The sequence below is a fragment of the Vanellus vanellus genome, assembly GCF_965231255.1.
Source record: "Vanellus vanellus genome assembly, chromosome: 18".
NCBI classification, from domain to species: Eukaryota; Metazoa; Chordata; class Aves; order Charadriiformes; family Charadriidae; genus Vanellus; species Vanellus vanellus.
The window spans coordinates 10,748,338-10,768,033 of NC_138923.1; the positions used below are offsets into that span (position 1 = coordinate 10,748,338).

The following is a 19,696-nucleotide window of genomic DNA, read 5'->3' on the forward strand; positions in this document are numbered from 1 at the left end:
TAATTTTTTGAGCTCTAGAGACTGGGAGCCTCCTCTTTACATCACTTAAGGTCCCTCTGAAAAGTAAAACATGAGCAATTAAAGCACAAATACCACCCCTACAAGGAACTCTTGCATAACCTCGGGTAGTGCTCGCATTCCTCTTCCACCAGGTCGAGGAGAGGCTTTTCCTCAAGCAGCAGAGCCCTGACTGCAGGCGAGCAGAAGCACCAGCTGCTGCGGGGGACAGAAAACAGCCTCAGGGGTGAGAAGCAAGAACAGCAGCAGCCCCTGTGAACCATTCCAAGGAACAAGCCCCCTCAGAAGTCACACTGTAAGCAGAGAGGGCCAGAGCAAAGACCACAAGCCGCTGTAGTTTATCTAGATACAGGTACTTTATTTACAAATATTTAGATTAATAGCATTGTTACATCAAATGAGGAGTACAGCAGTCCAAACAGATCCTTTCTGCGACAGAAACAGCGAGACCCACTGTACCTTACTCTGAGTACAGGTATTGCACCTCAGTGCGCTGCAGCCATCGCAACACTGACAGCATGGCAGCAGCAGGTCGTGGTCCCTGGGCAAACCCTTGGTGGTGCAACCTCTGTTGAAGCAGGATGCATTAGCTGTAGATCTTGAACATACCCATCTAATTAATAATATTAGTTAAAAAAAGGACTAACCAGACAAAACAAAGGGACAGTGCACAAGTTACCCAAATCCTATTGTCTGCACATTCCAGTTTTGGCTTTTATTTAACATTGACTGTACAATACTCTGGTACCACTGTTTACTTACAAGTCTGAACATTGTATAGTTTTAGTGTCTAGAAAGGGATTTTTAGACTACTTCGTATTTTAAACTCCATGGTAAGACTAAAGTTGGACACTTGATCATGGTTAAGCGTTTACCCCTTCCATTTTTAAGCTCCACATGCTGTTTCCCAAGTGCAGCCCAGCAGTGCTGCAGGTGGAGACACAAATTTCTGTGTCACACCCCAGCAACCCCCCCACAGTTCAGCTCAGTAACCCCCATATGTGCCCTCACCCCCCCCCCCCCCCCCCATACACACTTTACAGGTCATGTCACCGCAGGAAGGATAAACACAAAGGCTTGATGAAAAAGCCCAATTCTTAAAAGAAATCCTCACAGTGGGTTGTTAAAAATACAACAGTAGTTCAAAATCCCTAGAGAGCACGTGCATTGTTTCAACTGTCCAGTTCAGCCTCTGACCATTCAAAAAGTTAAAGGTATAAAAGCGTAAGATGTGCGAGAGAACCAGCCTTTGGATACGATGCAAGGCAGGTGATGAAGCCCAATAATGCAAAACGCTTACAAAAGAGAGAAGCAGGTTAGCACACTGCTGATTGCACAGAACAGGTTAATAAAATGGCATCGATATACCACAGTGCAAAGATGAGAGACAGATTCCACTAGTGTTAGTTTCGGCATTGGGATTAGAGTTCCCCCAGCACAATGTCCACTGGCAACACCAAGGAGTTAAGCCTACGTTAGTGAACTGCGGTTACATCGATTTCTGTACTAACGGGCAATGTGGTCACGTATAGGTCGTACTGTACAAACCGATATTTTCTTATATACTGTTCTAATGCCAGTAATCATTTTCTTCATTAAAATCATATACACAGGATGTATTTAACTGTTAGCTCAGTTCCTTCAAATTTTATACATATTTACGTTCTGTTAACACATGTAAAGGATAAAAGTGGCAAAAAAATGATGTAAAGCTATAAGCACAATGGATTGTTTCCCTGTGCAAGTTGTATGCTCCTGTGCCAGCCCTCCCCGACCCCACCATACACACCACAGGGAATTCTTTCCACAAAAGCACATCGGTACAGAGCCCCTTGCTACCATCCAAAGTCATTTCACAGCAAAAACTTATGCTTTACTATGGACAGCTCTACACAGTTAAAGGTGGGGAAGAAAGGCCAAAGAACCATAAAATTAAACCGTACAAGACAAAGCCCTGCAAAAGTGTAAAATCATGAGTCCAGCATCAGTGCTCAGTTTAAATTATGTATCGGTGACACTATCACAAGGACAATCAAGGAAAAAAAAAAAAAAAACTTCTAGATTTACCATGCAGGAGAGGTTTTATTACTCTACTTGCCTTTGATAACCTGATTACATCTAAAGTTGTTTAGCAGTTTAGTACTGTGTTAAACTTGTCTCAGAGTTTTAATTAAACCCAGTAAGATGTACAGAAGACAGGGAAGCAGTCAAAAGCACTGCTTCCAACAGAGAGGTGAAAGGTCAGAAATGGAGCCACGGAACAGAGGTCACTAGCAGCCACAGCCTTCTCTCTGGGGCTGGGGTTCGCTGGTTAGCCGCCCCCCCTGCGGAGCTGACGGTTTGTGCTGTACACCCGACTCTGCAGCGTTCAGATCCAGGCTTCCGTCTTGGATGTTCTGGTAGATTTTCTTGGCAGCCTCCAGGAACGCATCCTCAACGTTCTCTCCGCTACAAAGAGAGCAGCAGGAGTTATTTAGGCTACGCTTCAGCAAAGCGACACAGGGGACGGAGGCAGCTGTCTAGACACCCTCGCTGGGATCTGACAGGTCACCACGTAGGCACAGTCGGTACTCTGTCCTCTTACATGCAACAGGAGCTTACAGCACTTCAGGCAGACATACCACTAAGTTCGATAACCAGTCCTTGGGACAGCCTTTGATAGGAGAATTCACTCCCCAGCCGTTAAATCTATTAGGACTAGCCAGGAATAAAATCTTACATGCCAAAACACTGAGTAGCAAAAATAAGCTAAGGCACCGAGCCCTATGCATAGAGCGGTTCTGGAAGAGGCCAGGAGACAGGGGAGCTACTATTAATCAAAACCTTTTCAGCCAGAAGTCCTGTGACAACAGGTGCCAGCTGGAACCACGTGTACTAGTGTCACTGCAGGTCCCACCCCTTGTGTTCTGCCCAGCTGACCACCAGTATGGTGCGGCAAGTCTCAGTGACCAAAGGGACCGGCCGTTCACTGCAGAACCTGCTTACAGCTTGAATCATCCAAGAGAAGGAACCGCTAATTGGGAACACCTCTTACCCACACATACATGTTCTACACTCAAATGATGTCTAAAACCAAATCAGTTCATTTGAATTCAACAAGTCTTTACCTGAAACATAGCGAGAGGTCTAATTTCCAAGTTACCTCCAAGTCAAAACTGACATGATTGAAACCGCTATATACACCTTAGCCTCTAAGAGAAATGAAAAATAATGGTGTTTTTTTCTTTCCACTTGTAAAACCCTACTATACCTCAACTCTATAGCTGACTCTGTACTTAATCATAACCGATATATTTCTCTTAAGCAGATCACATCTGAATCATTACTCTAAACAAAAGTAACTTACGTTTTTGCACTTGCTTCAAGGAACAATAAACCTGTTCAGAAACAGAGGTTTAACAGTCAATGCATAACATACTTCAAACAGCCTTAAGGCAGTCACATTATGACTTCAGATTACATGCAAGACATTATTTTAGTACTGAACAGTATTTTATGACTAAGTTAAGGCATGAGTACACAGGCTGATTTCTAGAACTACGCACAGTTAGAGTTAAGCCAGACTATCTGAGGCACAGTGCAAGTTTGTACATACAATTATATTACTTTGGAAGCGTAAACTTGCAGCTATCAATGCTGAGGATTCACTTTAATATCGCTATCTTGTAGGAAATGTAACAGCTCAAGAGAAAAAAAACAACACAAACACACACACCATTTTCTTCAGCAAATTGTTTGGCTTCTTCATATGTAACATCCCTCTGTGCTTCCAGATCTGCTTTATTTCCTATGAGGATTATCACCTAGTTCAGAAGAGAGAAAATTAGTCTGGGAAAAAGCTTATTGGCTTTTTTGCTACCACCCTCTTTTTAAAAAAGATAAAAACCCAAAAGGAAATATGCAGAAAAGTTCAACTGCAAAACTCGCACATCTTCAGGAAAACACTGCTGTAGCAGCAGCCCCTCTGTAAGTTCAGGAACACTGTCTCCAGTTGCCCCTTTCAAATGCTTTAGGCTGTCCTCATGAAATGAGGTCCTAAAAAGCAGTGGTCCTACTCTTTAAGTCATGCAAGTTCTACTCAGAACCACTTCTTGTATTTGTTTAATTATCTGCTAATCCAGCCAGAATCTTAAGTTTTCTTTCATTGCAGCAAAGAGTCTTCCCATGAGCTCAGTACTGAAGTATTTTAGGAGCGTTCAGAAAAAGACTGAAGGGCGACAGCTCTGTGGTATGGTCAGAGAGACACACACAAACCTTCTTCCCCCATCCCTCCTGAAGACCTGGTCAGCTTTTGCTGGAGATCCAATTTATTTTCCAATCTAAGATGAGATAGCATTCACCTCATGACTACCACAAAGCAAGAAGCAGTAACAGAAGTTAAGGTTTGTTCAGAGTTCATCACAATTTTGTCTCCAACTGCTGAAAATAGGCCCCTGAAAGGTGAGTAGCACAACAAGACTTTTAGAAGAAACCACTGCTTTCCCACTCAGGAGACCACACTTTTCCTCCAGCTGCAGTAAGGCAAGAGAGTCACTGGTGTACTGCAAAATGGGGACATCAGGATAACTCAGAGCTAAGTAGCTGAGCAAACACAGGCAGCTCATTTAAGAGAACGCCACTACCACTGCAGATGCTTTGGCCTAAGCCTTCCACTTCTTGCTTAGGAGATAAGCAACCTTGCTTTCAAGCTAAATAAAGTCCAACTTACAGTATTTGGATTGGTGAGGTTCCTTGCATCTGTCAGCCAGCTGCTTAAGTGATTATACGTACTTCTTCTGCAAAGAATCAAGCAAGTACAGTTTTAGCTACGGTATTTTAAAGAAAATACCTAAGTGCCAACAGCATAGTCAGCATCCATTAAACACACTGACATCTGCCACCCCTACTCTTCTCTCCAGCCTCAAGAACGACAAAGCAGCAACATCTTGTTTTGCCTCAGACCAAGATTTCAACAAGTCAACTTTAAACCCCCAGAGCAACTCTTCCAACACAGGTGGAAAGACAGACCAATTCTCACTTCCAGTCTGTGGTAGTTTTGCTGTCATCACAAGGACAACATGTCTATTGTTTCATATAGAACACATTACAGGATTTCCTGTCAAATACTCTTACAAAACCATGTACGATAGAATAGCACTTCTGTAACAAACAGTGCATAAGATTATTTTTTACTCAAGATTTAAGCAAACAGGAGATATACCTATATATGCAGAAAAGAAAAAAAAAAAAAGATGTGCATAAAGAATACCAAGAACAGCCCCAGAGGAAGATGGGAGACATGGGAGAGCAAAAGCATTTCATGTTGCACATCTGATTAATTATTCCTTTCAAGCATCTTTAGTTTCCGTCTATAATAGGAAGGCAGGGCAGCTTCTGTGCAGTCTCGTTTTGCTAGAGGACTACCCCATAGAGAGGCCCAGAAGTCAGACTTCTCCAGTGCTCTCACCTAAACAGAGTCTTTTAAGCATGTTCACACAGCCCACTGCAACAGAGGTGATGTTCTCTCCTGTGTCTACTCTATTTTTGCCAGGTAAGTAGCAGTATCCATTGCCTCCCAGGAAGAGAAAAATCCACGTACTGAAGAGCAGATTTTAAGGACAAAGACAGTTCTCTAAACAACTTCAACATAGACAGTCAAGGCCTGGAGTGGAAAGATCCTCAGGTCTGTCAGCAGAGTTTTCCCAAGAAAAGCAGCTCACATAATTCCCTATGTTCCATTTTCAGCTCTTTAAGTATTTAAAGTATTTAGATGAAGAAGTGTGGTAAGCTTCACACACCAGGATACAAATCCATACAGACAGAGACAGAGTCCTTTAAATCTACGTCAAGGAGACAGACAATACAGTCCATGTGAGGCTGTGGTACCCAAACAGCTTGTCAGCACACGCAGAGCTACGGCACAAGATGCACCAGCCAGCAGCACCTTACCTGGTAATGTCATAGACCATGAGAGCTCCGGCTGCTCCTCTGTAGTAGCTTCGTGTGACAGCCCTGAATCTCTCTTGTCCTGCTGTATCCCAAATCTGTAGTTTAATTTTTTGGCCACTAACTTCAATTATTCTTGTGCCAAATTCAACACCAATTGTGTGGGGACAGTCCGCCATAACTGTCATGAAAAATAAGAGCAAACATCAGATCTTTCTAGTACAAGGTCTCCTTGCTACAAAGGTATTACTATCACCAGTTTTCAATTATCTTTTCTAGATTTTCAGTCTCTAAGAAAGCATTTTTACAGCTACAGTACCCAAACTGTATCACTTAACCAGAAATAAAACAAAGTATTTCCTGAGCTGCTGTTAGTTTTAAGAACAGTTATAAAATTTCTTGCCTTCTCTGATGCATGTATACTGATGCTGTTTGGCCATACATATCAGAAGGTATCAAGTCAGTTGATTCTCAGTCTATCCTTGAAGAAACGGTTAACTATTTTAATGCAGTAGGAAAAGATAACTTTAGGGAATTACCAAGATACAGTTAAAAGTCTGTAAAACAGCTTCAAAAACAAATATCCAAGTTGTTTCAGTTTCATAACAAACTCATCTTAATAAGCCCATCTTTAAGAACGATAAAGAAAATACAGAAAGGATGAGTACCTATTCAAGCTATCCACAGTTAATGAGTGTCTTGTAGTAGAGGTGTCGAGTATGTTAGTTTGTTCAGCTGTACTGCTTTGGCTTAACACAGACAAACTCAGAACAAGACACAGCCCTGTCAAGAATCTGACCGTGTGCAAAGTAGCATCGAAACAATTTGCTGATACTAGATTTTAATTAAAAGCAACAGTTAAAAAATCCTATTTCTACTAGAAAACAGAAATATTTCGAACTGTAGCTCCTACTCACTTATTGCCACATCTTGAGCAGCGCACAGTTAAAGACTTTGTACTAATAAATACCAAGGGACTGATCCATTGAGTGAGCGCTACATGGAAAGCTGTAAGAGCTAATAGCCACTGCAAACTCCAATGCAACACATTAAGAACTGAAGCTAATTCTTTGATAGCCATGACACCATACATGGAAAAAACATTACAGTTGGGACAGACTGCAGTAAGCCTTAACACCATCACGTGAGGCAGTCCAAGTGTCATGAGTCACAACAGCTACAGAAAATGACAGTGCTACTTAAGTCTGCAAACAGAGAGTCAAAGAAAAAATGAATCCTTTTTTTTCTTTTTGAAGTGCTTAAAAGCACTAAAAAACTCCAACTGCTTGTGTTCAAGCTACATCAATACTGAAAACATGCAAGTTTCAGACAAGAAATGTCCATATCAATGTTCCATATCAAAATCTGCTGGAAAAGCTGTAAAAACAGACATGGTCTTCCCACTCATCACAGGCAGGACTGACTGACAAGTAGCAGTTTTGCCATTACTACATCAACATTTTGTTTTTACACCTGCAGGAGTCAAAACAAAAATCTGACTAAGTACCATACAAACCCATACAGATTAAGACAGACACCACATCAAGCTCATGCACAATGGAAGCAAAAAGGCAGGAAAGAGGGATGAAGCATACCAGTTAGAATAAATATTGTGAATTGAAATACTTACACTTCTTTTCTGTAAACTGATGAAGCAAACAGGACTTTCCTACACCCATGTCCCCTGTTACAGAAAGAATAGTTAAGGCTGACACCACATCACCGTTGCAACAAGCGCATTTTCATCATCCCACACAATAAATGTTAGAGACAGGCAGCCATTCCTTTCTCAGGCCTAGCGGGCAATGTTCTACACCTGGCTACAGTCCTTACATTTATCAACTTTTGCACTATAGGTTTGTTAACAGGTACAGGGTTGCAAGTAAGGATGGACCAGAAAACTCAAAAGACAACTTAATTTGTATTACCAATTTTACAACTGTATTTCACAAGGTTCTACGTGAAGTAGACCTGTAAGAAACTGCAATGTAGAATACACCTTTTGAGCATTTGCCCTGCTCCTGTCTTACTTGCAATTACTGGTAAAGACATCAAAAACATTCACAAACAAGCAGAAGACAATGAGAAATTGCTTCACTTCCACTGATCCACTTACACAATGCCAATAGTGAGAAATAGCAAGATCTTTTAAGAACTGACTTTTCCACAGGCTGAGGCTGTCACAGCAGCCTGACTTACAAACCATTACAATAAGATTGCAGATCACTTACACCTACACAAGCTCATTAAGAATTAAACAATTAACACCAAGACCAGTTCTTCTAGGATAGTAATAAATGCAATCAAGTCTCTGACTCTAAACAGCCAAGGAAGCTGCAGCTAAAAGCAACATTTAAACAGAAAAAATACAGCCTAACAGAAGTTTATAAGCCTGTCTGAAGCAATGGATTCCAATTAGTACTTGTGTCTTCAACATACATTCTAAAACCTTTGAGACTAATGACGCAGAGGCAGCCAAAAATGCTACAGTAAACCTAAATCAACAAAACATCCCCACTGTGTTGATTCCCATTACATTTTTCCCCATTTCCAATGGATTTAGCATTTTTTCTAAATACAAACTTGATTTAGGGAGAAAGGGACTGAATGTACATGTTTTTAAATGCCTTTTCTTCTAGTGCTATGCAGAGGACTAAGCATTATGGCCCTAACAGTGAAGATATTAAAGAATACTGAAGTATGCATGTCAAGAACAGTTATTTTTAACAGTAACTCAGCAATAAAGTGAACTCAATACGGGTACTGGTACTTGCCCTCAATCCTAGTTCACTTGCCACCAATCACACAGCTCTAATTCTGCAGCACACAAAGGCGTTTGCCTTTATGTTGTCAGCTGCTAAAGCTTTAGAGCAAGTGTGGTCATCTGTGAGGGACTGAGGTTGGACAGGAATCACTACTATATCGCGAGTAGCATACAGCAGGAGTCACCACCAGCACAGCCACAGGGTTTGTAGGTAGGCTGTCATGCAGATACACATTGCCATGAACAGGTACACGCCCAGTGATACTTACCAATAATGATGTACTTAAAGATGTAGGAATAGTTGTAAGGTGCAGTTGCCATTGTGGCACTAAAACAAAACAAAAAATCAGAACACATCAGAACTGCTACTTGTTCACCAAACAACCCAATTCACCCAATTTAGTTCACAGAAGCAAACAAACCCCCTCCCGCTTACCCCCCCCCCCCCCCAACTATCCTTTCATTCCCAGCTCAAGTTTGTGTACTTCCCCACAGGCACCAAATTAGTGCCAGAGACATTCAGCAAAACTCCTACATCATTTGCTCGGAACCCTGTCAGTAAGGCCTCTAAGTAGAAACATGCTCTGTGCAGCACTGATACTTATTCAATTTTATGCAGAAAGACTTAAAGCTATTGAAAAGCTCCAGTAGCTTCTTGCTTTGTTACAGAGTCACTGAGTGGACCAGCACTCACTCGCCAAATAGCTGATACATGAACTGAAAATAAAATCTGACTCAGAAAAAAAATAAAAATCTGAAGAAGTTTAACAAAACCAGCAATTTGGAACTATTACCTCACACTTTTGAGACTTGCAACAGGAACAAAGGAAACAGCACATCTTGCAAACAGCTAAGAATTACTTAAAAAGAATGCTGTAGTAGCCTTAACTGGGGTCTGGACTGCTACATGTCCACATTAGAAAAGCAGCACAAGCCACAAATCAGATGTTCAGGAAGTTAGTTAACATCTCTGTGGCTTTGTCAGCACAGTAGCATTACAGCAGGGCTTAGCAGTTTCTCTTTTTTTAAGTGATAGTCAAAATTAGACTGGGGTAAGTACTTCCAATATTCCAGATTACATAGATGTAGGAGGAATTAGAACTGGCTTCAGCTGTGTAAACCTGCAGGGAGTAATAGCTGGCATCCCAACTAACACGTCAGTTAACCAGGATTACAAGCTTATACAGCCAGATATTGCCAGTTAACATAAAAGAGATGCAAAATACCTGCTTTTGTCCCAGGTTTTAAGTTAAAACTAGATATACTGTGATGACTTAAGCAAGCGGAAAATTTCTACAAGCAATTCACCATTTCCTTTCCTGCTCCTGCATGGCAGATAGCCAGCCATCAGAAAAACATGGTACTTCCATAAAGAACATGGCTTTAGCCTAGAAAGATTTTCATTCAGTCATGTGTCATTCACATGACAAGTGAAATCAGTACTGTAAAGAAATAAAACACAGGAAAGCTTACAAGCCTGTTCCTTTTTCAAAGGGAAAGTATTGTTGCCTCAACCACAATTAATCCGTAACAGTGAACTGTTGTCATAAGAAAGAAGGTGACTGACAACAAATCTCATTCACAGCACCCAGCCAACAGTCACCGCTTCACACAGCAGAGGTTTAAAGTAAACGCTCTTATCTAGACCTTGGAGGGGGAACAAGTCCAACAAGCAGTTTGGAAGGGTTTCCTGCATGCCAGTCGCTGATCTGCACCCTGCCTTTCCTCCATGCTTGGCTTATGATATGGAAACTCTCAGGTCCTTCCACCCCAAGCAGTATGCAAAGCATCTACGCACACACACAGTTCTATTAAGCCAAGTTTAATCCAAGATAGTAAACAAAATAGAATTTTGGACAGTAATTCTTGTATAAGTTGGCAAGATGGAATTCCACACCAAGTACTGTACAGGTTCTAAGAACAGCCATTTCCATCAAGAAAATTTTAGAGGAAACTCTTCTGCTGTAGTAGAGGGAAATCTCATGCAGCCATCCCACACCACCTTTGTCCTCCTCAGCCTCTGGCAAGTAACAGTGGACAGACCACTTCTTATTGCTGTACTGGGTAAGAATTCACATTCATGACTGGAAATTCACTGCTCTTTACCAAGCAAGCCAGCAACTTTACTGCCTTATTTCCTGCAGGGGAAGACTCCACAGTTACAGTATCAGCTTCAATACGCACACTGATTATTTTCAGAACCAGCAAATAAAGACAACTGCTCCATATAGAGTTCAAAATGAATGTGTCACTGTGGAAACATCAACTACTTCAAATTTTCTGAAGACCTCTTCACACATTATGTTCTTCCTCTTCTCCAGCACATCCTGACAGCAGTAACATTCAAACTGAGCATCTTCTGATCAAATGCACTTGTTCCTCCAGGATACTTAACTTGCCACTTGCTTTCTCAGTAAAGCTAGGAGGACTATGCTCACAGCTCAGTTCAGTTTGACAGCAGACGAGGTCAAACTGGAGGATTACAAGGTATGTCAGTGGAAATACCAAAAAAAAAAAAAAAAAAAAAAGCGCTTGAAAAGGCCAATTTATATATACAAGTACTTCAGGAGGATAGCATGAACTGCGCTATTTTCCACAGAAAGCAGGTGGGTGCTACAGCCACAATAAAGAAAGGCGAAGACACCAAAAGCAGTAATATGCATCTTGTTTGAAAGATCCATAGGGCATTCTGAAGATGGTAGTATCTAGAAACTTACACCATTAAAAAAAAAAAAAATTCAGCATCCTGAACTCCATGATAAGAACGACTTGTGTGGCTACGAAATCTGCCCTGCAGAAACCCAGGCAACCCTCTCTTCCTTCACAATACCAGTTGGCTAAGGAATGTTAAGTACCCAGAAATACTCAAAGAAGTTTCATGCTTCTGAACACATGACTTTACCATACTGCTGTATAACACAAGTGAGGGGAACACGTCCTACTACCCAAGCTTATAAGCAGCATCACTGGAAGGTGAGGAAGATTTATTTATTTTTTTTTTTTTAAAAAAAGAATGGACAAGCTAGGAACTCTGTGCAGGCTATATCACAAACTGAATGTGAAGCAAGTCTTAACTAGAATCTTTACTGTTAAATATACACCTCTGCTTATTTCACAGACTGGTTTTGCTTGCTAAAATATGTCAATTTTCATTATACTCTTTAAGTAAAGAAGTCTAAGGATGCTAGTTCAATATAAAAGAAGCTGTCACTGCTCTGCTACATATGCATCAAATTCAGTTCCCACTTCAAAGTGAGAGTTAGAAAACCAAATTCCGTGCTTAGCAACAAAGTCTACTAAGAAATGGGTGGGAAGGGAGGACTAATTTCAAGCCACGCCTCACTGCTAAAACTTCACCCTCATTCTTACCATGACGCTAGGCCCCTAAAGGAGGTGAGAGATACCACACCCCCCACTGCCTACCGCCAGACCTAGCACCCACTCGCTCTCCATGGCTCAAAGAAAAAGATAATTAATAGCAATACCAATAGAGAAATTCACACATCTGATGCATCTAGACCTCTCAAGCCCCAGAATGTTGCTGGAGAAGTCATTGTGTCTGATAGACATACGTACTGAAACTTGCAGAAACACAGATATTAACTTTAAACACATTTTCAGGAGTTAAACTGAATATTAAAGCAACACTTTGGTATTACATTTATTCCAAGGGTTACATTACAGAAAACGTTCTGAAATACTCTAAATTATTACTAAAGGTCAGGAATCTTTTCTGGAGAACAGATGACTCCTTTAAAAAAAAAAATTAAAAACAACACAACAACCAAGTAACAAACTTTTAAACACTCTAATTCCAACAGGGATAAGCAGGAATCCAAACTGCACTCAGATCTTGGAATAAAACTGATATTCCAGAAGGACTCTGTGCATAATAAATGCGACAAACTAAACACAGAAGCCATGGTGCGAATTCTGCCTTAGAAAACTAACAATCTCACCATTTACTATACAGATGAAAGAAGGAAATCTAGACACGAACAGTGCACAACAGGATTCAGTAAACACAAAAACATTAACTACATGCTAATGCACGCTGATAGCATCAGCCATCTGTAGAAACTGGAGTTCTACCTACACTTTGCAGTCCTCTGTTCCAAACTTGTGAATCAATAATCCCAATACAGGGGTCCAGAGTTTTCCTCTTGGGAGAGCAAAGGTGCAAGAACTGCAGGACTGAGAAAGTTGCACATGCCACTGCTGACATAATACAGTATGTCAAAGTTAACCAACCATGTATTTACTGTTAACAGAAAGTAAAAGAAGTTTAGTCTGGAAGCTTGGTCTACCTGCCATCTTTCTTCTGGGAAAGCCTGCCAACTTAGAACAAGGTTTGGCTCCCTTTTCAGAAGTAACAATTCCCCAGAGTTTAGAGCATTATTTCAGGATGGCAACTAGCCAGAGGATCATGCTTCACTATACACATTTCTGCTAGTTTCAAAGCCTGCAAAATTAATTTCTGTATTACAGTTCAGACTAGAAATTTTACAATGAACAGTGTCACCATAATCCAATTTCTATATATCGACTTCTTCCTTAGAGGCTTTTCCTTTTTTTTTTCCTTATAAAAAGTTACGAGATGATCTCACTTAATCAGATACTAGTACACCTACATTGCCTCCTCTAATCAACAAGCACTACGCAGGTATTTTGACATCTCACTGAAGCCTTATTTCAAGTATCAGCACACATCTGTATAAACTGAGATAAGGTTGTTCTAGGCACGTTGCTGTAACATTCTTTATCAGAATAACATAACTGTAAATATCATATCCATACCAGCTTTCATGAGACCCATGCAGTTCCTTCTAGCTCAACTCAAGGACACAGTCAATTTTAACTCCTCACTGGATATCAATTGCAGAGAGAAATTTCAATTATAAATTGAAACAACTTTTAAAGACCTGTTAAGTTTTTTGATTTGGAAGAAAACATTAGTTGCATACAAGGGGATCTGTATGCAACCAATAACAATTATTTAGAACAGCTTCTAAATCTCTACACAAAGTGAATAGGTAGTTATCCTCCTTCCTAGGGCATAACCTTCCTTCTCTTCCCTGCATATTTACTCAGATGTTAATTAACAGTGAACACAGAGATGAGATCAATAAGAGGGGAAGAACTGGGGAGAGGCAGAATTGTTTCAATTCATAACTGCACTAATCCCCTGATGAAGACTTTTGTCAAGCACTCAAACCAACGCAGTCTAACTGGTACCTTATTTTAAAAGGCTGCTAGAAATACAGTCTGTAACTGCTTTGTTTGTGGTCTTCTTGCAAAAAAATGACAATATACTGGAATGTAATAACAGTTTTGTTACCAATTAATAGACCTAAGCAGTGAATTCCCTTAAGTCTTTTGTCCATAACAAGCTATGAGGTCTATTACAATTATATTTCATTGTGGTTCTATGATTTCCACTCACCAAGGACATTTAGGTCTTCATAAACATATAAACATGTAGGCCCTCTTTAAGATGATGGCCCCACAACCTCCCTGGTCTGTTTGTTTATTTATTTTTGCAGGCTTGTGTTTAAAAAGCCCTCTTCTGAGACTGATCCCTGCTAGCAGCCCAGTACTTTCTCCTGCACATCTATCTGACAACGTTATTTGTTCCTGGCCAGTTCCTCACTCATTCTTCAGCTTTTCTAGAGTCATCCTCTCTAGCTTTCCCCATTTGGATTTCATTAAAGCATCTGATTAGCAAAGACAGTAAATCTGGCTGAACTGATCTTTGATCAGACAGCAACCTTCTTATTATCTGCTGTTGAAGATCACTTTGCATTTCTTATTATTTCCATGTCCAGTCATTCTTTCTCTGAAAGCACAGAGGGCCACATGCTACTGGGCTCAGACTAACAAGCTTCAGCTGTGCAGAGCTCCTTTTCAAGCAGTTCTTGAAGAAATGCATTTGCTATATTCTTTAATCATGTAGAATACCTCAGCTCGGCCTGAGGCCTACTAAGTATTTCTAAAGACTTCACAGGCCTTCAATTCTCTTCCTATATGAGAACTTTGACTTTATTTTTAAATCAAGACTATCTTCACTTTTTTATTTCCCTTGACAGCTATCCAGTCATACACAAAGTGTGTTGGTTATCCTTTTAATGGTTTCACATCCTGCTCCATTCAGTTCCTCCATTTTGTTCCCTAAACTTCCTGCATTTATATGCACACACCTCATTTCTTACTAACCACACCCTAGCACCATTGGTAAATTAAATATTGCATACCTGTCCTCAGCGGTAAGAACACTTTCTCCGATGTCCATTCTCTCAACCATAGTCTTTATCCATTTGTATATCCTCATTTATCCTACTTTCCTCTTCCTAAAGAACAGTCTAACCTGTAGCACACATCTGCGTTCCTAGCAAGAGAACCAAGTTCCAGAAATATCAGGTACATTCAGGGGCTGTACAGAAACCAGAAGAGTTTTGTTGTCAGTCTAACAAGTGAAAACAAAATGTCCGGAGTCACCACCTTGGAAAACACAAGTCACAAACACATTTTAGAACAAAATTAAGTAAGGCCTACCTCCTTTGCTTCAGAAAGATACAGCAAAATGAGAACCAATCATAAGTAGGTTCCATTAGATGCACAGGAGTAAACAAGTAATTTTAAAAGATCTATTTACATTTTAAATCCTAGTACCTCTAGTATAACAGGTTTGTCTTCAAACTGCTGTCCTTCACAATAACTTTTTTTGTTGTTATTCTTAAAGGAAAATAGCAGCTTCTTCCTTCCACTCAGATTTATGACATTTTCAAATCCCTACAGGAAGCTAGCAAATTCCTTTTTAATCTATATTAAATTATGTGACATTTAGTTATTAAGTTCCCCAGGGTGGGGATTTTCTTCCTATTCCTGAGTAATGCCCAAGCACAAGAGGCCCTCAATGCAAACCATAATAGATATCAATCCCCCAAAATGATGCATTCCATACGATAACATCTGGCTACTGGAAAATTAAGACTTCTGACTTGGAGCTTGAAATTATTTGGGATATAAACAACCTGAATAAATCTTGTTCACAAAGGGATACTTTTACCTCTGTGAAAGAGTGTCATACAACAGCATAAAACCACTCTGTTTCAGGGGCCTAGAAAGCAAAGTCCACATCAAGTAACCTCCAGAGGAAGAGAGATGTTGCCAGAGAGATCCCAATGCAGACAGACACCTTTTCCCGGCTTTACTGCAAAGATAATTCAGCACAATTTTAATTCAAGACAAAGCTACCCACAGATGTAATAGAAGCCTTAAGAGCATACTACAAACAGGCAACAGACAACTAGGTGAAAGAACAGAACTCCATTCTTCCATTTGCCCCAAATAAGCACCGACAAAAGAAAACTAGTCCAGAATACTTCTGTTGCTTTCTCAAATAGGAAGGGGCATTCCCCTCATCCCTCATGAAAGTTATTTTTCTGTCCAGTTCATGACAGTACAGGTCAACAAAAGAATCAAAAGGACAGGTAACACTGCACATCAGCTACATACACAGTATAGTATATACACGCAGTAAACACCCTACGTGCAACTGCAACGATTAGTAAGGCGCACACATATACATACATATGTATACACCGCCTGGGCACGAGTACTCGATGGTGGCGTGTTACACGGGGAGTGTGCAGTGCAGAGGAGGAATGGGAGGCGGTGGCGACAGACAGTGCAGCAGCGGCCTAGCTCCTGCCCAGCTGGCCTCACCCTGCTCGGCCCCGGGCGCACCAAAGGCCCCCTCCCCTTCCTGCCCGTCGCCGGTGCTAGGGCGGCCACCCCGCCGAGGCCGGGGGCCAGCCCGCACCGCCCCCGAGGTGGGCAGCGGCACACCGACCGGGAGCGCGGCCCCGAGTAGGCCCCGGCTCCGGGCAGCAGCAGGAGGAAGTATCGCCACCCGGGCCGGGTGGTGGCCGGGAGTCTGCCCCGGCCTGCAGGCGGGGGGCGGCGCGCCCGCTCGAGTGGAGCCCGCCGGGGGCCGGGCACCGGCGCGGGGCCTAGTGCTCTAGGCCCGGCCGGGTGGAGGGGCGCCCCTCCCCGGCTCCTCCGTACCTGGGTTCGGGGAGCGGGTGGCTGTGCAGCGTGGCTTCGTCGGCGACAGCCCGGTCCCCCCTGCGGGCACTGTAGCGTTCTGGCTCGGGCTGGGCGACGGCCGGGCCGGGTCTCCGCCTCTCTCCGGGGCTCCCTCAGGCTCGGCTCGGCTGGCTCCACTGCGCCCCCATCACCCCCCTTATCCAAGATGGCGGCGCTCCTCGCACGGGGTTTCCCCTCCCACTCTCGACGGGCGCCGGGGCTGCACAAAGGTGGGCGCGAGAGACCGCGCCGCAACCAATGGCGGAGGCCGCGCGTCGGAGCCGCCCCGCCTCCCCGCCGGCAAGCGGCGCGGGGCGGGGCGGGGCGGCACGAGACTGCACGGGACTCGGAAGGCCGCGGGGCGGCGGGGCAGTGCTGCCGCGGCGCGGCTCGGCAGTGGGGCGGCCCCGGAGCGCTCTGTTGAGCTCCCCGATTTGGGGTAAAATAATAGTCTCGTGTCTTTTACAACGTCCTGCGAAACGCTCGAACCACTCTGTTGATCCTGGCTTTGATTTTTTTAAAATATGCTTTTAAAACACTCGTGGTAGGCAAGACAAAAGCCGTAAAACTGCAAGGTGCTGCGCAAATCTCGCAGTTCGTGGGATTGGAAAAAAGTTTCAGTGGTTCAGGACATGAAAAAAATGTAGGAAAAGTAACATGAAGGCTTCTACATATCTCCAGTTCAATCAACTCACCCTGAATCTTAGCTCAACACACAAACTTCCCTTACACGAACACAGAAATTACAGGGACAGTTAATGAGTTCAGACGTTCAAAATTAGGACTCCTGGTATTCCAGATTAATACACAGATTTTCCGTTTTATGTTGTGTTTAACCTAAAACTCCTTTGAGATAGTCCTTTGGGAAGCTTTAGGGCCTACAGACCGGTTAAAGGTAGTTATGTCTCTCGGTATGGAGAGGAGCGGGGAGGGGGCAGGCAGCACTTCCCGGGGGATTTCTGCTTCTGAGGACCACCAGCATGCCTCCTCGGCTTCAGTGCCACAAAAGCAAAGAGCTGCAATTAAAGCAAGTGGAGGGATTCTGCTGCTTTTAGAACCAAGAGTTTATTAGGGATGAAGTATGACTGAAAAGAGCTGATGGTTTTTCCTGCACAATTCCATATTAGACATTGACTCTAAATAATGTGATTTCCTCTCCCAACAGGCTGCTAGAGGACAATAAGGATTTTATTTCAGTCCCACGCATTATGGAAAGCATCAAACTCTGTTTTGCATCAGTGTCCAAGATTCACATTATCCCTTCCCATAAGGCAGCATGCCACTGGTATCAACATTCCTATGGAAACCTCTTTCCAGAATGGGCATTTTCCATCTGCATTACTATGATATTACTAATTCAATTTTCTTAGCCTGGCGATGTACAGGGAATCCTCTGCTTTCACCAGTGCCCGCTTCCCCTGAGTCACCCACATCCTAATCATTACTCAACCCCTACCAGGGAGGGATACTGTGCTCCACGTCACCTGGGCAGAGCCTCTTACACAAGGTGAAAAGCAATTAGATTTTTTTTCAGCTACATAATAAATAAATAAACCTCTGAGTAATAAAAAGCACGGACTCAGCAGAAAGATATAAAATCTGCTAGCAATCTACTACAGTTGTTACGACTACTGTCAGTTATTGTCAGGGTTCTAACTTTTAAACAGATAACACTGTGCAACAGAACCCTTTTCAAGTTTTGCAATACCTTATATGGAGTGACTTTTACTAGAAAAATAGGTCAAAACAAGTCAGTAAGAATGATTTCCACAAGAGGGAGTCTTTAAACAGAAAATGATGTCTATTTTGACCCAGTTACAGTCTGGTTTACTGTCTTAAAAAAAATACGGTTCCTTTAAGCACTTGGTATTACCCCAAATATTATTCTATTAACACAGACACTATAACATTGGCTTAACAGGTTTTAACATTCAAAATTGTTAAAATATCACACAAAAATCCACTGACTGCTTTTCTACTTATGGTTCAGTCCTGGTAGAGTTAGTCAAACAGTGTTCGCTTTTCTGTTTTTGCAAGACAGAATTTGTGACGGGTAATGGTCACTGCTCCCTGTGATGCCCCGGAAAGGCTGGCAGACCGTGCAGCTGCAACGGTGTTCGGGAGCCAACTTGAGTTGGAACTTCTTTTCCAGTGAAAATTCCAGCAGCCCTGGCTCCTTCCCTCCACAGGATAAACCCTGTGGCTGGCTTTCCTGTCGAGTTTAGTAACCCCACCACCCCGTTCAGAACCACTTGCCTGGTACAAAAGCAGAACATTGCACCTCTTCAGCGACGCGAACAGGACAGCATGTCTCCCCTCCTGTGGGCGCAGATCCATCCTCAGCATTGCTCAACAATTCTCAAAATCACTTTAATGGTTGTGGAGAACTTTTTTTAATCTCAAACAGAAATGAAAAGCAGTTTTTGTATACAATTACAGTTCTTTCTTATCTGAAGCAAAGAAAACAAGAAGTCATTACCTAACTATGACTAAGATCGGTCTTTTTAATCTGAAACGGCTATTGCTGTGATTTACTCCCAAATATATTTTATATAAGACTCTCTTAATTTGTCAGATGGGGGAAAAGGCAATACAGATTTGCTTTAAAGGTTCTGGTTTGAATCGTTTTGTATGCTTTTATCCAATATTCCTATGAAGTTTAAAATACACAAAAGACATGAGCAAGACAGAAGATTGGGTAATGGCATCTATATTTCTTCTTTGACTCTTTCATTCTTGTGAGCACTTGAAAGCCTGCAGCAGTTTTTCAACAACAGTTATTGAGAAAAGGCTGACTTCAGCCTATTCATTCTGAACATCTGGACAGACCTAACAACAGTAATTAAAACCCACTAAATTGGTCACAATACCAAATTGCTAGAGATGGAATAGTGCCTATCG

At 42.2% G+C, this 19,696-nt stretch overlaps 1 protein-coding gene across 3 annotated transcripts; it reads right to left on the reverse strand.

Annotated features, from left to right (window-relative positions):
- Positions 1-355: 355 nt before the first annotated feature.
- On the reverse strand, positions 356-16,944 carry RAB14 (RAB14, member RAS oncogene family). Of its 3 annotated transcripts, none has more exons than XM_082492627.1 (8): positions 16,775-16,944; positions 8,977-9,035; positions 7,574-7,627; positions 5,947-6,124; positions 4,727-4,793; positions 3,734-3,821; positions 3,365-3,395; positions 356-2,466 (listed from the first exon to the last, which is right to left on the reverse strand). In XM_082492627.1, the coding sequence occupies exons 2-8, from the start codon at positions 9,026-9,028 to the stop codon at positions 2,289-2,291; spliced, it is 648 nt and encodes a 215-aa protein (XP_082348753.1). In that variant the 5' UTR covers positions 9,029-9,035; positions 16,775-16,944; the 3' UTR covers positions 356-2,288. The 3 variants fall into 3 exon arrangements, with proteins under 3 accessions (XP_082348753.1, XP_082348752.1, XP_082348751.1); XM_082492626.1 differs by lacking the exon at positions 16,775-16,944 and adding an exon at positions 15,774-15,841; XM_082492625.1 differs by lacking the exon at positions 16,775-16,944 and adding an exon at positions 14,959-15,087.
- Between the last annotated feature and the right edge of the window lie 2,752 nt (positions 16,945-19,696).

Coding starts and splice junctions, on each gene's coding strand:
- RAB14 (XM_082492625.1), bottom strand. CDS start 15,035: ATGAGGATATACAAATGGATAAAGACTATGGTTGAGAGAATGGACATC. Junction 7,628..8,976: donor CTTTAAGTACATCATTATTG/GTAAGTATCACT, acceptor TTTCTGTAACAG/GGGACATGGGTGTAGGAAAG. Junction 6,125..7,573: donor TCAGTTTACAGAAAAGAAGT/GTAAGTATTTCA, acceptor TTTTCATGACAG/TTATGGCGGACTGTCCCCAC.